Source organism: Paramisgurnus dabryanus, chromosome 20 (assembly GCF_030506205.2).
Source record: "Paramisgurnus dabryanus chromosome 20, PD_genome_1.1, whole genome shotgun sequence".
NCBI lineage: Eukaryota > Metazoa > Chordata > Actinopteri > Cypriniformes > Cobitidae > Paramisgurnus > Paramisgurnus dabryanus.
Window position 1 is genome coordinate 17,964,501 of NC_133356.1, and position 21,282 is coordinate 17,985,782.

The 21,282-nt window shown below is 37.4% G+C and overlaps 1 protein-coding gene across 2 annotated transcripts in view; it reads left to right on the forward strand.

Annotated features, from left to right (window-relative positions):
- Nucleotides 1–4,353: 4,353 nt before the first annotated feature.
- Nucleotides 4,354–21,282, forward strand: part of galnt2 (UDP-N-acetyl-alpha-D-galactosamine:polypeptide N-acetylgalactosaminyltransferase 2) — an 89,788-nt gene continuing 72,859 nt past the window's right edge. The window contains exon 1 of one of the 2 annotated variants that reach the window (XM_065296798.2): nt 4,354–4,598. In XM_065296798.2, coding sequence (XP_065152870.1) covers nt 4,503–4,598 — 96 coding nt within the window. In that variant the 5' untranslated portion in view covers nt 4,354–4,502. The remainder of the gene's footprint in view (nt 4,599–21,282) is intronic. The other variant, XM_065296797.2, reaches the window with a different exon arrangement.

Consider the following 21,282-nt stretch of genomic DNA (forward strand, 5'->3'; position numbering starts at 1 on the left):
GCAAAAACACATGAGGCTCTTGAAGAAGAGGAAGAAGAAGAGGAAAACATTTGTTGGCTTTCTTTTTACAGCTGTGCTGTCTCTCCTGCCCATTGTGGGATTCAGGCGTGCTACATCTGCATTTTCTTTTCCTGAATGATGACAGGTCTAGATGCCCCGCTGCAGGTGGGCAACCTCCACAGTGCCCAAGTGTTGCTCGTTATCACCTGAGACCGGATGCTTCTGCCTGGCTGGATGTTGTAAAAGGCAGCAGAGAAATCAAAGAACAGGATCTTGACTATGGTATCTGGCTTTTTAAATGGCACTAGCTCTGTGGAGCATGTTGAACTTGTGTGTGCATGATGCTGTTTCATACCTAGAAACAAGAGAATGGAAATAGGTCTGTAGTCATTTGGGGAGCTGAAGTTGTCCTTTGGCACAATGTAGCTGTACCACCCACTTCCAATTAGTAACAGGAGGAAGGGTGTTGCAATGGCCTACAGCTTTTTTGCAAAGTGGGATTAATTCCGTATGGAGCTTCCCCAGCTTTCGTGCCTACCAGCAAAAAAATAGCAAAGACCTATCCTATTAGGTCTAGTAAATGCTCAAATGAGGAGCCTGAGATACTGCCAATCAAGTTTAGGGAAACATACACGAACACGTATTTCATTCCTAAAAAACAATGTTATTTTGTGTATTTGATATAATACCATGTTTTTATGGTTAAAAAAACCCACATTATTTTCCACATACTGAACATTTTTGTAGCTTCAGATTTCACTGTCTTCCAGAAACGCACATATTTGAAAAGCTTTGTGTCCTGATTGTCCAGCTTATCTGTACATTGTGATTGGCCTGAATACCTCTGACGTCAAATGGAAATGTAACGCTCCTTACCATGTTTGAAAGATTCAGTTGCTAACAGGAGTTAACTTAGTCCAAGCGAAAGGAATTATGATAATGTCGGTCTTACATCACCAATCCCAGGAAGTAAACTGTTGCCAATGCGTGTGTTGTTGTAGTCCAAGAAAAGAGATTTATGTTGGAAACGATAACTCGCGTCATCGTTTACTTTGGGGTTTGTACCTTTTGCATATCGTTAACATGTACTAATACACAATTACACACCATAGGAAATGTAAAATCGTGAATTGGACAATAGGTCCTCTTTAAAAAAAGTATTAACATTATAGTAGTACTGTTTTAAAATGCATGATAGTTTATAAAGGCAATATATAAATCACTAACAAAAGCTTAAACAAGTTCTGTTTTCCTTCACAGTGCAGGAATTTCTGTCTGATTTGTTTGGAAGAAAAGTAGAAAATTGTTTTCCTTAGTTAAAATAACATGTCTTGTGTGTTTATTATAGAGCTACAGTGTTATTTTTCAATTCCATTGCATTTCAGGCATGGGTTTTAGTTTATTTTCAAATATATTCAATTGATCTTGACTTGCTCCTGAAAAATCGCTTTTTTAGGAATTCCAGGGTTTTTACATGTTTGAAAATCTGCACTGTTCAACTGTCACAAGAAGTCATTTGGAATTAAATTGTTTTTGCTATGAGACGACACTGTTATTGTTTTTAATCAAGGTTAAGGTCCTTGTTGACTTTATGATGTTAAAAGTGCATGCTGTAGCCAATTTTGAGAACACTACACTCTAAAAAACAAACGGTGCTATATAGCACCAAAACAGTTGCTTTGGATCGTAACGATAGAAGAACCATTTTTAGTGCCATATAGCACCGGTGAAGAACCAGTGAAGCACCAGTGAAGCACCAGTGAAGCACCTGTGTAGAACCATATAGTGCTATGTAGAACCATATGTGGTGCTATATGGCCCCTATATGGTTCTACACTGGTGCTTCACTGGTGCTTCACTGGTGCTTCACTGGTGCTTCACTGGTTCTTCACCGGTGCTATATGGCACTAAAATGGTTCTTCTATCGTTACGATCCAAAGCAATTGTTTTGGTGCTATATAGCACCGTTTGTTTTTTTAGAGTGAAGCTTTCATAAAAACATAAATTGCTATAGCCACTAAAAGATTTTTAGTTTCCATAAACTTCTTGGAAGTTTTACAGTTCTCTCCAGGGCATAAGAAAGAAATCCTGTTATTCTAAAATTTTTATGTATATTTTTTATTAATACAATATGTGCTGTTGTAAATCGTGAGGACATTTGGACATGGGATTCTAACACATTTAGGGGCGTTTTCCTGGACAGGGCTTAATCCCAGACTAAAAAAATGCATGTTTGAGCTGCCTTCATTTAAAAACATCTTGCCCTGACATATCTTAACACATATCAATGCCATTGTTTTTATACTCAAGATGCACACCAGTATTGTTTTTATTTTTTTTATAAGATTTTTCTTTTGTTTGTTAAAACTAAAATGTCCTAATATAACTAAGGCCTATAGTCCTTGATTAATCTAAACCCTGTCCGGGAAACTGCCCCTTAGTGATGCAAGTGTTTTCCTGGTTCCCATCTGTCCATCTGTCAGGCAGTGTTTACGTTGTAAGCGAAATGTAAAGATGTTTAAAATGTCAAGTTTATTAGCAGGAAATGGAGAACCACAGAGTTATAAATAATAACCTGATGTGTGAGCAAATGCTTTAGGCTTTGTTCTTGTGGTGTTGACAGCAGAAAAGTGCTTGTTGATTTCAGTTGCAAAAACATTGCAGTTTTGGAGGCTGTTATAAGGTGGAGACTCAAAGAGGTATTTTATAAAAGACACGCATGAGTATGCAGATTACTTCCTGTACAAGACATTCATGTGTTTATGGTGGTTTATAATGCAGTTTAATGATACAGTGGCATGAAGTGTAACATGCTTGTTTAAAAAAGCAGCTAAAAGAAAACTTTGGGAACAATTTCCTCTTTTGGAACCAATTGCAAATATTAATATTTCCCATTCTGTCATTAGAGAGGTTATTTTGTATCTCCATGTCTTGGCACACGTCAAGACCAGCCCAAATTTTTGATTGGAGCACTCTATATGTAGGCTACATCAGTATGCTGTCTGCAGTGCTTGTCACCGTATGAAAAGTAGGTCATTTAAGAGATTCCATGGAAGCGGAGCAGTGTTCCTGAATAAGCCTCTTCTTTAATTTAAGTTATTAGGTGGCTCAAGACCTTTTTGATAACGAATCAAATTTTAATGTGATCTTTAAAATTGAAAAAGCTTGCTTCTTCCGACTATTTCTACTATCCCTGATGATAGTAGCTACTGATGACTTAAAGCTTTTTTCATAACAGAAAGCAATTTTCGCAGGTTTGCACAGAAGCCCAGAGCACCATTTTGTCACTATTAAAATGTCTGAAATCAGACATTATAGACAGCTAATGCTGGCAGTAGTGGAAATGGCTGAGATTTACCAGGGGAAACCCTGGTTGGGGGCATATTTTATACTTTTAAATCATAGATCACTGTATTTCTGTATGAAATTTGTGTAGCGTCTGAAGGTTATTACATATAAAAAAAATTGCAAATCCTCTACAATTTGCAATAGATCCCAGTCAATTGCAAAATAGACAATTTTCCTAAACTTCCTGAACTGCCATAACCCCACAAGTGATTTTAGAAGTGCAATAAACACATATGTATAGCCCAGTAAAATACAACAGTGAACCTTAAATGTACTAGTACACTGTATTTACTACAGTTTATAAGTTCATTTTAGTAAATACTACAGAAGACTGTAATATACATTAGTATCTTCAATTAATTACAATTTACAACATTTTACTATAGTAGATAATAATAAAGTTTAGCCTACTGCAATATTTTAAATATGGGACACAAGCTGAGGTTTGAAGAAGGACATTTTAAAATGTTTGGGTCAGAATTTTATATAAGCATTTATACCACAGGGCTGTTTTTTCTGATTGGCTGCGAAATGTCCTGCCCCTCTGCTTGACTCTGTTCGTTTAAATAATTTGAAAATAATGCACAACTGCGGTGTAACTCTAACTGGGTGTGCATTATTTTGGAATAATTAAACGCCCCGTCGTCAATCATTCCCTACAAAACACACGTTCCTTCATGACGATAAATATTATTTTATAATCTAGGGGTAGAAACAATAGATGTGTTTGACTGCATACAGCGCAGCGCAGACCGATCGAAATGACATCAAAGTACCGCGAGAGCGCTTTTAAAGCAGTATTCGTAACGCTCTCGCGGTACTTTCTTGTCATACGTGAATCGTTGGGCGCAGCGCCACATCATGAAGTCGAACACAACGAAGGATTTCTCAGTACACGCTAAACGGTAAATGTATCCACCCCCAACCCTCCTTCGTCCGCGTCTCTGCGGAGCGTGATTGGATTAAAGTCAGTTACCCTTTCCCCTCTAACCCGGTGATGCTGGCTGTTTCCTGCTTCTTCTTCTGCCCAACCGCGGCTGCTGGTGAATGTGTGCGTTAGTACAGCGCTGTGGACGCAGAGCGTGGACGTCAGTGGCTTTTCACGGCACAAATCCCGAGGCAGCCACTGTATTATCCCATCCAAAATCACAGCAATGCGAAGGAAATCGCGGATATTATTATGTTTCGCCGTGCTCTGGGTTCTAGGCATAGCATATTATTTCTACTCGGGGACAACGCTAAGTCGAAAGGTAGGTTTTTCATCTTCGTGTTCTTCGTGTTGCTACAGTGAAAACTATAAGTTGTTTGGGGGTGATCGCTCTTAATCTTTCGTTTTTTGGATGAATTGGTCAAAAATAATCGATGGTTCAGCCTGAGAGGATGAGAGTAGGCACATTGTTTAACCAACACTTAGACAAACTGTTGTGTCCAGCGATGTATTTTGGACACAAAGATAGTGTTATCCCTCCGTGCTGGGATTTTACCACCGGAGTAGTTACCGTATAGCCACGTATGGTTCAACTGAATTCAAGGCTTACGATGAACGCAGACGTCGTGATTTATTCCTAAAAAAATGCTTTGAGTGATTATGGTTCACTCTACTAGCGAAAGAGACGTGGACTGGTTACAAACAACCAGTTTCACCGGCGAGTGTATACTGTACACTTTCATTACATTTAGACGCTCAGCCGGTTTAACGTCACATGCCTACTCTGTAATTCTTTTCTCGGACTAAAAAGTATTTTCTTCACTGAATCTGGAATATTGCTGAAAACAACATTGGTTTGTATTTGAGTCATAACCTCTTGAAAAACGTATTGTTTGTGCCTGTTTAACTTTTGATATTTGTATTTATAAATTGCATTAATAACCACTTGAACGTGCATATTGCACTCTTGGTTTTGAAAGAAAGGTGGTGCACCATGCCACACGTTTTGTCTTCATTAATGTGTCTAGTAACGTATTGGTCAAGATGCTTAGCTCATGTACTTCTCTTTATAAAGTGGCACATTTGTCTTGGGGGTTTCCAGTATTGTCCACCAGTGTCAGTTAGACAGCTCATTTACAGTGTGTGTGTGAATTGATATTGCGGACACCGTGAGGTAAATAGTCTGCTGCAGGTTTGAAAATTGCTCCTTTATGGCATTGTGATGGTATAAGAGTTTAAAACTTTGCCTTTGATGAATTGCTTCACTTTCTGCCAGACTGTAGTCCAGCAAATCCTCTGCTGATGTAAGTTTCACGCTTACTTTATCATTTTTTGACTTCATGGTGCATCACGATAGCTGCTTGTGAATCTGTTCGTAAAGCTTCGCCATGTACTGTAGCATAAGCAAGTGGCACAACAGCTGGTTGGCACCATTTCAGATGCCTTGGGGCAGTTTACACTAAATTTGTTTCTTTGTGCAGAACATTAATGTTGGTGTGCTTCCTTTACAGCTTTTTGAGTATCTATATATTTAAATTACACTTTTTTTGATGAGTTTACATGAATTAGATACTTGCATTGAGTTTATTTCTGCCCAAACACAACAGCCTGGGGACAGCAGCCAGGCTGATGAAGTGCACTGGTCTGAGTACCTTGGTTACACAAGGGTCAGCTTCAGATTATGTGTAAACTATTTGTAATTGTACCAAGTTGTTTTTGGAGTCAAGGCTGCCCTTGGACGGCAGGATTGGGAAGCGGACAGCTTTTATCTCCACCGAGAAATGCGTTTGATCTGATATCCGCTCCACAACACAATTATTGACAGTCTGATTGTTCTGCTCCTGTTGGCAGGATTATAGTGTGGTGGTGTGATGGGATTGGGACCACCCTGTTGTACAGTCACTTGTTCAAATCAAAGCTTGTTAACATCAGGATAAAGGAAAACTGGTTGACAGATTTGTCCATTTCTCCCAAAGCTGCGTGTGCTTGGTGCTTCTTTTTCTGTTTTTTGCTTTGATAACCGTGCCAAACAGTCGACGTTTGGGTCTGATGACTGTCATACAGATTATCTTACCAAGCAATGAAAGAGAAGCACAGACTGTAATTTTATGGTGACTGGAGACTAACATTCTAATTTTCTGATATTGTTCCGCTAACTGTGCAGTGAATTTGAAACGTATATGCACGCACGCGTTGATGCATATAGGCGTATATATAATGCATACATATATTTGGAAATATAAAAATGTAAACAAGGATCAGATATATGTTTCTTAACAAACATGCATGCTCATAGGCGCCGGTGGGTGTCGTCACAACGTCAAGCAATCCTTAGGTTAGTTAGCAACGACAAAGACTCTGGAGTGCCCACACACGCTTTAAAAAGAAAGCGGAAAGTGGCGTGTTCACATTTTCCACATGGTTTTAAATGGGAAATGTGAAGCAATTGAGCATATGCTTGGCCATTTTGGTGGGTGCTCAAGCCGAGCCCTGGAGCACCTACGGGATTGGCGCCTATATGTACGTGCTGTAGCACTTCCATCTGTAAACGACACTCTGTTCAAGTAAGAAATCTTTTGGGGGTTATAACGCTGAAAACGCATTCTGATGGGGTACTGGTAGCGCAGCTTGATACTTTTTCACAACCTTGAGTGACCAAGAGAGAATATCTTAACTCATTGTTCCACCCCCAAGCCAGCGGGTCATCACTGATATCAGTTGCCTCCCTTTGCAAATAGCGCACTTACTCTGAGTCTGCTAGCCATTTGCATTAACACGAACTTGAAGACACATTGCTGGGTGAGATTGTACTTTGTGCCGTGCATTCGCACTTCACCACCATGTTTGTGCGGTGGTTATGACAACTGTCACAGTCCTACTGCGCAGTTTACGTATGCATTGTGTAAAACCGGACCTGGCAGTTATGTGTCAGAATCTGCCAAATGTCGCATCTATTTACTTGTATATTTATGGTCTGAGGTGGTGCCACAGGGTGGAGGTGGAGACTAATTTGCATATTCATATCTGTGTATACTAAATAAGGGAAGTGTGTAGAGATCTATTCAAGCTGTTTCAAAACATGATAAAATGACTGTCACAGTGTCACATGTAAACAGAATTTTTCCTATGCTATTATGATGCTCAAAGATGAGTTTTAAGTGATGAAATGATCAACTACAGGGTGACTTTTAGGGAGAACTAAACTAATAGTGATGTCTAAGAGCTTAGATATACAGTAATGTGGAAAAATATTCCAGTACATCAGAAAAATCTTTTTGGAAATGTATGAGGTTACATATTATCCGCCAAATGGTGAACTGGTTTTTAAATTTGAAGGGTGATATTTATAGGGTTATTTTGCCTTATCTCTTTCCTGAGGTGCTGTTTGCTAAAACTCTTTACAGCTTTAGAAAAATGACATTATTTCGTCTCTTGCCATAGGATGTTTTTCCTCTGCTTATCTACCTGCTGAGCTTAAAAAAACCTATATTTTGGGCTGCTTTTAAGTTGTCAGCTGGATTCTACAAGATTACGCTTCTCATCTTGTTGATTCATCATAGTTAAATTCCACAGATTGGAGCAATGCTTTGTTTTAAACTAGGGATGCACCGATACCACTTTTTTGGAGTATGAGTACGAGTACGAGTACTTGCATTTCAGTACTTGCCGATACCGATACAGAGTACTTAATAAAAAAAACATGATTTAATTTACAGGTAACAGCTTAAGTCATATAATTTAACAAAAAAACAAAGGACTAGTTTTCCAGTTTGTTGTAAACTCTGCCTCTTTGGACAACACAAGAGGCATTAACCCCTTACACGCCGCTCAAACATAGACATTTCTCAGACCATGGTATCGATTCCAGGTATCGGGGGACTTTTAACGAGTACGAGTACTTTAGAAAATGTGGTATCGAGGCCGATACCCGATACCAGTATCGGTATCGGTGCATCCCTATTTTAAACAGCAATACATAATAAACTAACCAGAACCACACTGCATTAAGGGTTCGTATAGCACTTATTCCTCTTTTTCCCTTCTGTCATCTGAACAGGAAAAATCATATGAGAGTCACATTGCTTATATGACCTGACCTTTGACATGAATGTGGTTGTATGTGGGTCCATACAGGTATTTAAAGACAGTGTGTGTATGAGAAGAAACTCCTCCATTATGCACTAAAACTTTGAAAGCAATGGTTAACTGAGTGACCTTGATGGGGCAAAGGTCATTGAGCTCCATTTATGACTATGAAATACCTCTTTCTCAGACCTCAGTTTTTCCCAAAGGAGACAAAGGCATATGCTGGGGTAGCAAATGGACTTTGGTCATTTAAAAATGTTGATCTTGCAAAACCGAGTAGGGCTAGTTTTATAATCTCCTGATGAGTATAAAAGATAAAATGTGCTCTGTAGTCTGCCTGTTTTGTCTCATTTTGGGCTAAATCTAAAAGACAAGCATTTAATTATATTTGTTGCTAAATGTATTCATTAACACTTTAGATGAGTCATTGATCCAATTTTAGTGTGACTACTCCAATATTCTCAATATTAAGTGGCTTTTGTAAAAACTCCATTCAGGCTCCTTATAAAAGTATTTCTTACTGCAATTTTTATTCAAATAATTCATTATTATGGAGTAAAATATTCCATTACAGATAACATGGGATCTATTTTTCAGATTAATTATTGCAGTAATTATTTTTGACATGTGGTGATTGTGTTGTCATGTCATAACATTTTACTGAAGTATTTGGCAGTGCAGATGATCTGTGATATGTGTTGAGAGAAGTCTCCTGAGGATTTGTGAAAATCCCATCCAGTGCTTCCACAACCTCCTGTAAAGGGAGTGAAATTTGATAACATTTTAATTCATCTATGATAAGTGCTTCAGATTGTAACCAGTCTGTCAGAGACGATTTCTCCAACTCTCCTTTAGGTGGGTTTGCATCACCCTGATTTTATGATGTATAGTATAACCCTTATGGAAATGCCAAATTTTGAATAAAAATACCTTAATTTGCAAAAAGTTTTTTCGCTCGCCTGATGTGGTTTTTCACTTTTGCGAAAAAGAGTAAATGTGAGTAATTTGAGTTGGAAATGCATTTGCCATATAAGCTAACATTAAACCCACGTAACACTGCATTCAGTTTGGCAATTACAAGCTTACTGCTAGTAAATTTATAACTTGCCCAATATTAACTAAATGCAGTCCTGTCTCCATTTTCTAAGCTTTTTTGCGAATTTTGCAAAGATTTGCTTCAGGTTTGGATGGAAACCCAGCTATTAATAATTTCCCCCATTTGTTTTTGTTTCTGGACTAGATTGTGTGCATTTCTCAGTCTGGTTGTTTTTTAGATGATTGAGATCTGTTTCAGTGAAGGAGGAAGTGGAGGAGGAAGGACAATTGGGGTTCCAGTTAAGACTCGTTCAAAATCTTGTCAGCACATTGTGTGTAACCGAGGAGGCGATGACAGGAGGAAGTAAATGCAAAATGTTAAATTGCCATATGTAAGCCATATTTCAAAAGCCTAGACTTTTCTAGTAGACACCTTGACTACCAAAGTGTCTTAAAAAAGGGCTACATGTAGAGTTGGAGAATAGCAAGCCTGTTTATTCAAAGCCCCAATGTCTTCGAATGTATCTCCTGCTGAACATGGCATTAGACCGAATCCATTAGCTTTTGCTTCTAGTCGTCTTTCTGAATTTTTCACATTTTCAAGCGTTAAGTTCAATCATCAGTCTTGCATCTCTATGTAAAATATTCACTAGCTAATGCGTAATGTATATGAGTAATGCAAAGTGATTCCCCTGCAGCTCAGTTAATTGGAGATTTCTGATTATAAATGAGCTTTTGATGTTAAGGGTCATTCATTTTTCGGCAGGGTTTAGGCACTGGATATTCCCCTTGCGTGCGTCGCTGTGACATCATTCTGTGATGAATTTAGTTTTATGACACAGTCGGCTGCCTTAATGGTTTATTTAAAGTGTGTTTTTGGACATTTATTGAGTTTTATCTTGGTAGGGGTCCAGAACTTAGGGGATGATAACCACTGCAGCATTTTGGCGTCCTGCAATTGTAAAAGAGATAGATCGATGCTAACATTTGAAAAGCTCAGATGCAAAAGCTGCCAATCACCACCTCCATCAAAAATGAAGATGACATTTAATCAAAGTTTCTCAGCATGTATTATTTGTACATAAAATACTTGGTTGCAAATCCACTTAATCCCATCCTCAGGCCATTTAGAAATAATGCTTTGTTGGCAGAATCAACTAAACTCCAAGTCAATTTTTCAGCAAATTCATGTAATTGCACAGATATTGGCTATTAATAAATGCCTAAAGTAATTTAGGTGGCTGGAAAGACATTGTTAATCATCCATTGGATGTTGTCAGGTTGACCTAACTAAAGAGAGAAACTTTTAAAGATTGAGAGACTAAAATAAGTAAAAACGCATTCCTCTGTCTCTGAGATTATGCTGGTACTGTTTCTGGCAAACGGATAAGCTCAGGCAAGTATCAGCATCACTGCATTAACAACCAGTTGTTTTGTTTTGTGTGCAGTTTGTGGATTCAATGCAAAAGAATGTGGTTTTTAGTTAACTCTGTGAATAATGGAATTAAACATTCGGAAGAGGAATCACATCCATATTTAGCTGCAGTATTTATTTATGTGGCCCAAATGACCACGCAGGCCCATGTTAGTAAAACCAAATGAGTTCTGGATATGTAATTTGCAATTTATTACACTTGTGTGTTTGGCAATTTTGGGTAATTTGCAGATGAATCATTGCTTAGTCAATAACAGAAGTGACTGCGCTTCATCATTTTACTTCAGTTTAATTCTTCCCGTAGTGTTTTCTAACTTTGCATGCTTGTGTCTTGATAACACGCATCTGTCTTTATCAGCTTAGCTTTTAGTTTAATCTGTTTCGCTCCATCATCTCGAAGACAAAACAAAAACTGAGTGCTTGTTGTTGATAAGCACTTACTGGCTTGTGCTCCTCAAGAAAGATATCAATGAAGAAAACAGTTCAGGCTTGTGTTTAAGCCTGGATTCCCTCTGGGAAATCTTACAGTATGGCAAGCGAATGGCATGAAGCCTATGAATATCTATAGTCTCTAAAGGCAGACATAAGCAATAGCACAGCAGTCAGTTCAGCCTCTGTTTCCTCAGTGTGTTGGCGTCCGGTTCTGGCTGAACTGTTATAGCCTACAGTAAGTGGTGGAAAAGTTCTTATCTCAAATTATCTTCCTGCTGAAGCATACGACATAATGAACATACAGTAACACCCTAATGTTTTAAGATCTATTTTTGGATCTGGGTATAATTGACTTTGGCTGTTTAGATGATTTGTGCACAAGAGCAACATAATTCCTTTCCGTTCTTTTAAAAAGAGATGAATATCAAATCCAGTCAAATGTGTCGTATTGTTTAAGCCTAGAGGCAGCTCTCCCAAAGGTAGTAGTGTACTGGATCACAGTTGATCCGTAATCCATATGGATCACGACCCATGGTTCGGCTTGCATGCGATTCGTAAATTTAAATGGGGAAAGTTTATAATTTGCACGTTTCAAAGGATGCAAATGGTAACTATCAAGTGATTTTTAAACAATTAAACCGCAAAAAGGCAAGTTTTCTGGACACCCAGACACGCATGTGGTTTAATGTGTCCCGTCCAACTCGGACGTGATCATCCTTATGCCCTTCAAAGGTCAGAACTCTTGATGTGTAAACTTTAGAGAGAGTTGCGCTACTGTTTCTCGATTAAAATACATTTGGCGAATAGGGCAATTAAAACAATGCAATTTTCACAATGTGGAGTGACTGTTTATGCTGCGACAATTCTTTCGCCGCCAGCGTTTTTAAAAAAAGGTGCCAGCCAGCGCCAGCATTTTTCATGATTTTCACAAAAGTTTAATGCCTTCCAGAAAATGTTCTTCTTAAAATATTTAAACATACAACATCAAATGAAAGAACAGACCCTCTGCTTTAAAAAAACCTTTCATCCTACCTTCATTAGTTCTCTTTTATCACCTCCCAAATATGGGTAGATTTCTTCAAAAACACACAATTTTGAGCAAAAAGCAGAGATGATTTAATTTTTGTGTAGGACTTTTGATAGAGATCAGATGCAAAGCGATCCTTAAAACTTACATGGACATACAGCTCAGGGCTCAACATAAAGGACTGCCCGGTAGCCCGGGGCAAGTGTGAGAGCCGCTGGGGCAAGTAAAAAGTATTCAATATATTTTCATCACTGTATATTATTTAACATCTTAGAAGCAGACATTTTCCTGTGTAAAACACAATGAAAGAAACGATGCAATATTTTGCACAGTTTGCGGTAAGTTTGCAAGTAAAGCAGAAAAGTTGGGAGCCTTTTTTCTTTAGAACATGTCTCTGTTGTGTATACAATTATTATATTAAACTTTTTAATTATTATTTTTAAATTTGTGACACTGACATTTTTTATTGGGGCCAGTGAAAATTTTGGCAGGGCACGTGAAAACCTGAACCACTGGCCCGACCGGGCAAGTGTAAAAAATTATTTGCGTTGAGCCCTGCAGCTGTTTGCCCTACGGCGATACTTCCGGGTTTTATAAGTTGCGAAACCTGGTGGAAAATAGCATTTTTGCGGAAAGCCGGAAATACTCGTGATTGACAGGGAAGCATTTTCTTTTAATTGACGAGTTAACTTGTGTTTCAAAAAGCAAGAGAACATAAAATCTTTCTGATCATGACAGAACACATACAAAAAAAATGATCTCGAAATACCAGTATTTTTTTCTAAAAAACATTTGTTTATGTCTAGGGCTGGGACGACGTGTCGACGTAATCGACGACGTCGACACAAAAAATACGTTGACGCAAAATATGCCCGTCGATTCGTCAGACCCAATAGGCGGCGCCGTAGAGTAGTAGCAACGCGAGTGGCTCCAGTCCACGCCTGCTTCACAGCAAGTGTAAGCAGTGCGTAAGCGGCGCATGTTTTTTCAGCGCCCATGTTAACAAGCATGCATGAGCAGCGCGAGCTCGCGGCTCTGTAGCAACACTGCTGCAATCTTTTCTGCTGCGCTGCTCAAGCTCAATTAAAGTGAAAGTGCTTTGTTTATGGTTTAAATGTTCTTTTATTGACGTGAAAGAGTGTAATTTTACCATAAAATCATGAATGTGAAGTGTGTTTTAAACAGTCATGACTTTGAGCAATTAAACAAAAAGCAATGAAATATGTAAAAACACACTGTTGCCAGAAGACTGCGCTTTCATTCACTCTCTGTACAGCAGTAAATGAGTCCTCATCTATCTTAATAAACTTAAGAGAGTGAGATTTAATAATGTATGTGATTCTTAAGTCTAATTGTGTTTATATCTGTCATTACATGGACTTGAACAGCACGAAAGCAATGTGGATTAAACAAATCAAGTTATAAAAATTACAAAGTGTGACCATCAAAAGGCACATTGAAGAGGTTTTGCTCATAAATGCATGCAAAATAAAGTAATTTGAACTTGAGATTTTTATACTGTTACTAAACTGCACAGTATGCGCTGGAAACTAGGGATGCTCCGATCAGGATTTTTGCAGCCGATACCGATCACCGATTTGTAATCTTTGTGATCGGCCGATACCGATTCCGATACCGATTTTTTTTTAAAAGCTGATATGCAAGCTCTTTGATGACTAACTGTTACAATCTTTCTAAATAAAATAATACCACGGATGTTGCCTTTGTTACATTACTTGCAGTAATTAGGTATATTATTGTTTTAATAGAGACTCAAATAAATAAGCACAACAAATATTTATTCTTCAAAGAGAAATTTAATATGGCTTTAAAAAGGCTTATGTCTCCTAAAAGTACTGAAAATAAAACACTTCACAGACTATACTGTATTAATTAAATATACACGCATTCGTATGCAGTATAAAAATTCTTTAGTCAAGAGCAGAGAGTGATTTTATTGAGAGATTAATTAGGTTACTGCAGCTTTAAGACGTGAGAGAGAGATCGCTCTGTTCACGTGCACTGATGACAGACTTCTGTGTGTGTGGGCGGCGGCTGAACGCAGACAAGCAGCTGTGAGGAAAATAAAAGTTTAAACGCTCAAAACTTTAAGACGCATGCAAATAAAAAACTTTTGGCATGAGGATGCAATTGTCCGTGATAGATATGTGTTGTATACGCTGTTTGATGGGGATGTGAAGACGCCTCGCGCTGTTTACCGGAGCGCGTCCTCATACGCATATCTAAAGGCAAAGAGAGACATACAAATCTGCACGCTGCACATGAGCAACAGGTTGTAAAGCATCATAAGCATTTTTACAACCTTTTGCTCATGTGCAGCGTGCAGATTTGTATGTCTCTCTTTGCCTTTACAGAGATATGCGTATGAGGACGCGCTTCGGTAAACAGCGCGAGGCGTCTTCACATCCCCATCAAACAGCGTATACAACACATCTCTATCACGGACAATTGCATCCTCATGCCAAAAGTTTCTTATTTGCATGCGTCTTAAAGTTTTGAGCGTTTAAACTTTTATTTTCCTCACAGCTGCTTGACTGCGTTCAGCCACCGCCTACGTAAAAAATGTCTTTAATTGCAACCGCATTCAGGATCCTTTTGATGACAAAAGTAAACAGAAAGATCGGTTTATGAGATCGGCAGATTTAGCGAGCACCGATCGAGTCATTTAATGCCATTATCGCCCGATACCGATCGGTGGCCGATCGATCGGAGCATCCCTACTGGAAACGCTTTATTGAATGCTACCTCTGACTAAGAATGCATTATTTTGCACTTGTATAATCTTTTTTATTTTGAAATTTCAAGAGCAATCAACATATATTGAAATGTTTACATTCAGATATGTAAATCAACATGTATAAATTGCTATTAGTTAATTAATTGGGAGATAATCGAGAATCGAATCGAAGTCGAATCGGACTTATAAAATGAATCGTTACATTAATCGATGCATCAAAAAAGAATCGCTAGATTAATCGTTAAAAAAAATAATCTTTTATCCCAGCCCTATGTCTTAAGTGTGTATGTATCGAAGCAGAAACCAGGTCCGTACTTATCTTAGAGAGACAGTAACCTCAATTAACCTACTTAAGTCTGAGTCATTCATGTTCATCAGACAACCCTAGACATATAGAAAAACCCTTCTGTATCATCTAAGAATAATAATTAGTTTTAAATTATAAAATGAAGAGAGTTATTATTAATTTGATTCAATTTCCTCACCTTATGCCAATTTTTGACCTTACTTAATGTGCAACTTTGTTCTTTTTTTAATTGTTGTAATTTCTTTATTTGTTCTTATTAGATTTTTTTCCACCTTTTTTTGCTGATTCAAAGAATGATCTGATTCGTGCCTCAAAAACCATAATGTGATCTGGACCGTGAGTTTTGTGATCTATCACACCCCGAAAAGCTAGATTATGAAGACTTGCACAAAAATGTATAAATATCTAAATAAATACTTCAGTTTATTGCATGAGCACAGTAATAATGTTTGCAAGCATCTCTTAACTCATTTTAGCCCCAGAGTTTTGAATCTTGCCCAACATCTTGCAAAAATCTTCATAGACTGCCAAATTGTGAACAAAAGCCATAACCCACAGTACTGAACAGCTATCAAAAATGAATGTTGTACACACAAACCAGTTACACATCCTAAAAATTAACATCGTCTTTGTTTCTGTGCCAAACACGTTTGTTCTGTCAGCCTGCTTGAAGTATTGTTGCATGTTTCTTGTATTGTACAAAGATTTTTGTATGTGGAGCGAGTGTCAGATTTGTTTGTAGACTTTATAGTTTTTCCTGTATTGAGACGCATAAACTAATGGGAAAACACTGAGATATTCGCTTTAGGGCATAAATGTGTTGAAGATGAAGTTTTCTTAGCCAAGTGCTTTCGATTTTGCCAATATCAAATGAAAGCCTTTTTTATGAGATCTGTTTTTGAATAGCCTCCAGGGGTGGATCTGCATATTGAAAAAAATATTTTATGACACTGCTGATTATAGCCACAATACATCAAAATTTTATGATAAAATATCCAAAAACCACAGTGTGTGATATTTCATTCAGTTGTGTACACTTTCTCAAAAGTTCCCAAGGATTTCAGGGATTGAAATGAACTTTTTTAATAGGTAGCACTGGTGCTCCCAAAGGTAAAAGTTCAATAAAAACAATCAAACTTGATCTTAAGTTATTTGCCACACACTTGACTTGTGCTCGGCCCATTTTTCATCAAGCTCTTATGCTTAAAACATGTAGATTCATGGGACCCTATAAAACCATTTAATGTTATTTTAAATTATTTATTTTAAATTCAGGTATTGTGTTATATACAAATTTTCACACATCCCATTTTTTTGTTTATATTTTTTTGGATTCTGTGTTTTTTCACTTTTTAATTTTTTTAAAATTATTAATTACATTTCACTTATCAAACAGCATGTTTAATAAACTTAATAAAAAAATGTAATACTTTATATTTTCTAAGAAATCAAAATAATTTTACAATTTTTTTTTAATTATTATTATTATTATTATTATTATTATTATAAACATTTCAAATGATTTTATTATAAACATTTTAAATGATTTTATTATAAAATAGTAATACATTTGTCAGCTTCAAACAATATCCTGCCATCATGAAAACATCTGAAAAGGTTTGAAGAACAGCAATATAAATATATCCTTAAGCCCTTACCTGGAGCTGTGTGTCATAGCTGCGCATGTATAGTTAATCGTCTACAGCGCACATTGAGTTTCTGCACAAGAGCGCCCCCTGGCTTTTGGATGTAGCGTCATTTCACCGTAATTCATTGAGAAGCATAGCAAGCATTATCAGCCAATCGATCGGAGCATCCCTAGATGTAACTATTAGAGTGACACAAGAATTCACTTTATTTGCTCGACAGTCTCGGCCTGGCCCCAGGGGCGTTCCGTAGAAGACAATGGAAACACTTGAAATCAACAATAACAACCTAGATTGAGCCACAGGAAGACGCTTCATTGTCACCATCTAATCTGACTGACAGAAATCGTTGCAGTGGTATTGAGTCTGGAGTTTGGTGAAGAAGAACTAAGTTAAGGCTTGCAAGAATATTGTCAGGTTTATAGAGCTCTCAAATTGCCCAGCTGCCTTTACAAATCAGAGGTTTTCTTAATTGGGTATTGCTTTTCAATTCTTTAGAGCGCTCTGTCTACTTCCTTCACATGTGATGGAGAAGAATCGCATGATAGGCTACTCGGATGTAAAACATGAACTAAATTGGCTATACTGAAGTACAAATGTATTATTTAACCCATGCATTTCAAAGTAAATGGTTTCCACCAGATTGCAAACTAAATTAAGATTGCAGCAGTGTAATCCATCTCATGGCTTTGTAAAGCCCAGAAGCATCAGTTACATACTGATTAACATGCAGTGGAGGGCAAGCGGTGCTCAGGAACTGCTGACTGCAGTCCCTTGTCTTTCGCCCTGATGTTACCTTTCATGCATATGCAACAACAGACTCTTAGGAGAATATTGCCTGTGTCATTTAGAAGACGGATGACGTTAAAATTTTCCACAATAATTCAACTCCCCGGGGTCATTTAATTATTGGTATTATTACATTGTAACCATCAAATCCTCACAGTTGACTGAGTTAAAAAGAGGACTGAACAATGTTGTACCAAACACAAGATTTTAACATTTTCACTGGTCACATCACAAATGTTACCCTGTCTGTGAAATCCAGGTTAAAGTCTCCTAATCTTATTATGAGATTAGGAGCATCAAAGCTTGATTTCAGTAATTGATTTAAATCTTTGACATAACCTTACTCAGTCAATATTAAAGATATCAAAGTTATATTTACACACAATGTTTTTACATTATGTAGGACCATTAAATGGCAAGTCACAAAAACGCCTTTACCTGGGTTTTCACAGGCAGGACCATACATTTCTTGAAAACGCACATCATTGGTTATATAGGCCAGGTTACAGTTACTGTAATCCACTCCAAAGCTCTTACACGCTGACCTTTATTGTTGAGACATGTAAAAGAGTTTGCAAATTTTGGCCAGCTTTGTTTAACTTGTTTGCATGCACCTCTACTTATTTAAATGATCTTGTATTACATTTCAGGCCATGCCAGCTTTGCTTTTAGGAGGCATTGTGTCTTAAATAGGCTCGCTTGTCTGTTTCCTTAGACAGCTTCTGAGCTTCTGCCAGGTCTGTGGCTTCCATAAGTGCTCTGCATACATCTTCATTGCCATTGCATACCAACCGCTAAACTGTTTGGCTTTCTGGTCTGTTTTACCTCCACTGTGCCGGAGGGCTTCTGACTGTCCCCTCACACCTTTCCTTCTTTTCCAATTTACATATCTTGCATTAAATGATTGTCCTATCATGGTCAGGTGAACATCTGTGCTGTGAGTCATACCACCTGCCCCAGATCAATGAGGACACAAAGTTGAGACAAGGAAATAAAGTTGCTCATTAAAGAAGAACAGCTAAGTTTCGATTGGATTTACGGGGTTTAACCGAAAGATTTTGATGTATGATGGAGTATATTTCTATTGTATTTACACTAAGTGATTGTCACCAAACAGACACTCTTTACACTGTCTTGATCTTGTCTCTTTAGCTTTATGGCTTTTGTCATGTTATTCTTGTAGTGATTAGGGCTGTCACTTTTATTCGATATTCAAATATGCATTCTTACATGACGTGAAATATCCATAATCGAACTATAAATAAATGATCCGGTTTTTAAAATGCCATGTGTAGCACATTTTTTATAGTCTAACACCTCGTAATAGAAAGCTTATCTCAGGAGCTGAAGGAAGCTGAGAGTGAGATCGACAGCGACTGTGCGCAAGAGAGTGAAGACGTGGCTCTGGCTTTAGGTGCAGGGAAGCTTGTTTGGGGACATGTAGCCTTTAAATCGATCGACTCGGCCACACGCAACAGTAACTGCTCTGATATCCAGGAGCTTAAAAACTACATGACTGAACCTCCTCTCCCCGCAGACAGCAACACATTGCATTGGTGGAGAGACACAGGCTGCAACAAATACCCACTTCTCTCAATACTGACGCGCAAATACCTGTGTGTGTCAGGCACGTCTGTGCGCTCCGAACGCGTGTTCTCCACCGAGGGAACATCGTAAATAAAAAGAGAGCCGCACTTGATACAAATCAAGTTGGTAGACCGGTGGTTCTTGCAAACAATAATATTAAGAAATGAATTAAGCTAGGCTATGCAGGGCCAGACACAATCTGCAGACTTTTTTTGCTTTTCTGTGGAATTTTTTGGGAGAAATCTTATATATTAAATATATTGGAGAATTTAAGCTGTAAATATTACACAACTGCATCTAAAATAATTACTTTTTAAAGGCTTACGAAGAAAATGAATACACCAAAACAATGAGTCCTCTGAATTAACCAGGGGCCCGTTCTTCGTACGTCGCTAACTCAGTTAGCTGGATTTGATTGTTGATGATTTGGCATGATCTTGGATTATTTGGTTCTTCGAAGCTCATTCTAAACTTGGTGTCATAGCAACAGGTCCCTAAGCTCAAACCTGCTCGGGAGCAGGCTTATTTCATGTAAACAAGATTAGTTTGTACCTTTTTAAGCGGATGTGATACGGAAAGTCTGACGCAGTCGCGTATTCTTCATTATACGAGCGCAATCTGCGTAAGATGCATGATTAATATAAAGAGCTTTTCAAATTCAACACGTAATAAAAAAAGAATATATTAATTAAATCTTTTAGCGATGTTATTTAAAAAATATATAATATAACAAATATATTTTCCTGTACTTGTGCGACTTGTTTTTGTGTAACAGGTGTTTGATTATTATTCTTAAACGAATGACATGCTGATCACATTCATTTTAAATTTGTTTGAATTTTCCTTAATAAAAACAGCAATTAATCATACCCAGCACTAATAGATGTTATGTACAATAAAGACTATTACTCAGTGTGAAATAATTTTCATTTGAATAAGCTAATCTCCTATTTTAGTTTTGTCTTTAGATTGTCAAGTAGCTTTCAATGTCATGCATAAAAAGGGTTTTCGTTTAGTAATTTCTATCTGTTCTATCTTTAAAACGTTGTCTACAAATATGTTACCCTGTCCCTGTTCTGTGACAAAAATGACCAAAATAACCAAATAAGTTTTTTTCACATATTTTCACATATCTTTATCTTCTTTACTACACTTTTCTGTGCAGACTCAGCAGATGCAGGACTTTCGGTTAACGTGGAATACTGCTAATATAGTCAGAAATCAGTTAAGAATAATGCAATTGAAGTAAACTTATTTAACCACTTGCATATAGTTTCTCTAAGGACTACCATCTGAGAGGATTTCTTTACTGTCATGTGCATTGCTATCAGAAACGGTTGTATTTTATAATCTTTTGATGTAGAATAACATTACCATTCCCTTACTGCACATCATACTTTATTTACCACATTATTGGAAACTGCTAAAAGTGTTGGTGTATTATCTACAACTGCACAAAAGAGAGGAAAACACTATCTTATAATACACTACAATTAAAATTTTATTTATCAGGAATTAAATTGTTGCATTGGCTGTCGGTTTAAGAAAGAGCAACTGCTCCAGAGATTATCTGTACAATCAGCCAGTTTAGAGACATCACTCCTGCCAGCACATCACATGAAGATGGAGGGCCACCACCTGTGTTTTTTATTCTGCTTTTTAAGTTGCTGTTACAAACAGACAAAATAGCATTTAACTGTTTTTAAAAGAGACTTAAAGTACTTTAGGAGCATCAAATTTTAATTACAATCATTAATTTCAATCTTTGACAAGCATAGCAAAGATATCAAGATTATATTTTTACAGAAAATTTTGAATTATTTATGGTGATTTATGTACTAAAGTAGCTTTAACTGGGTTTTTAAATTCAGTCACATAAAACGTTCACAACCTTCCATCAATAG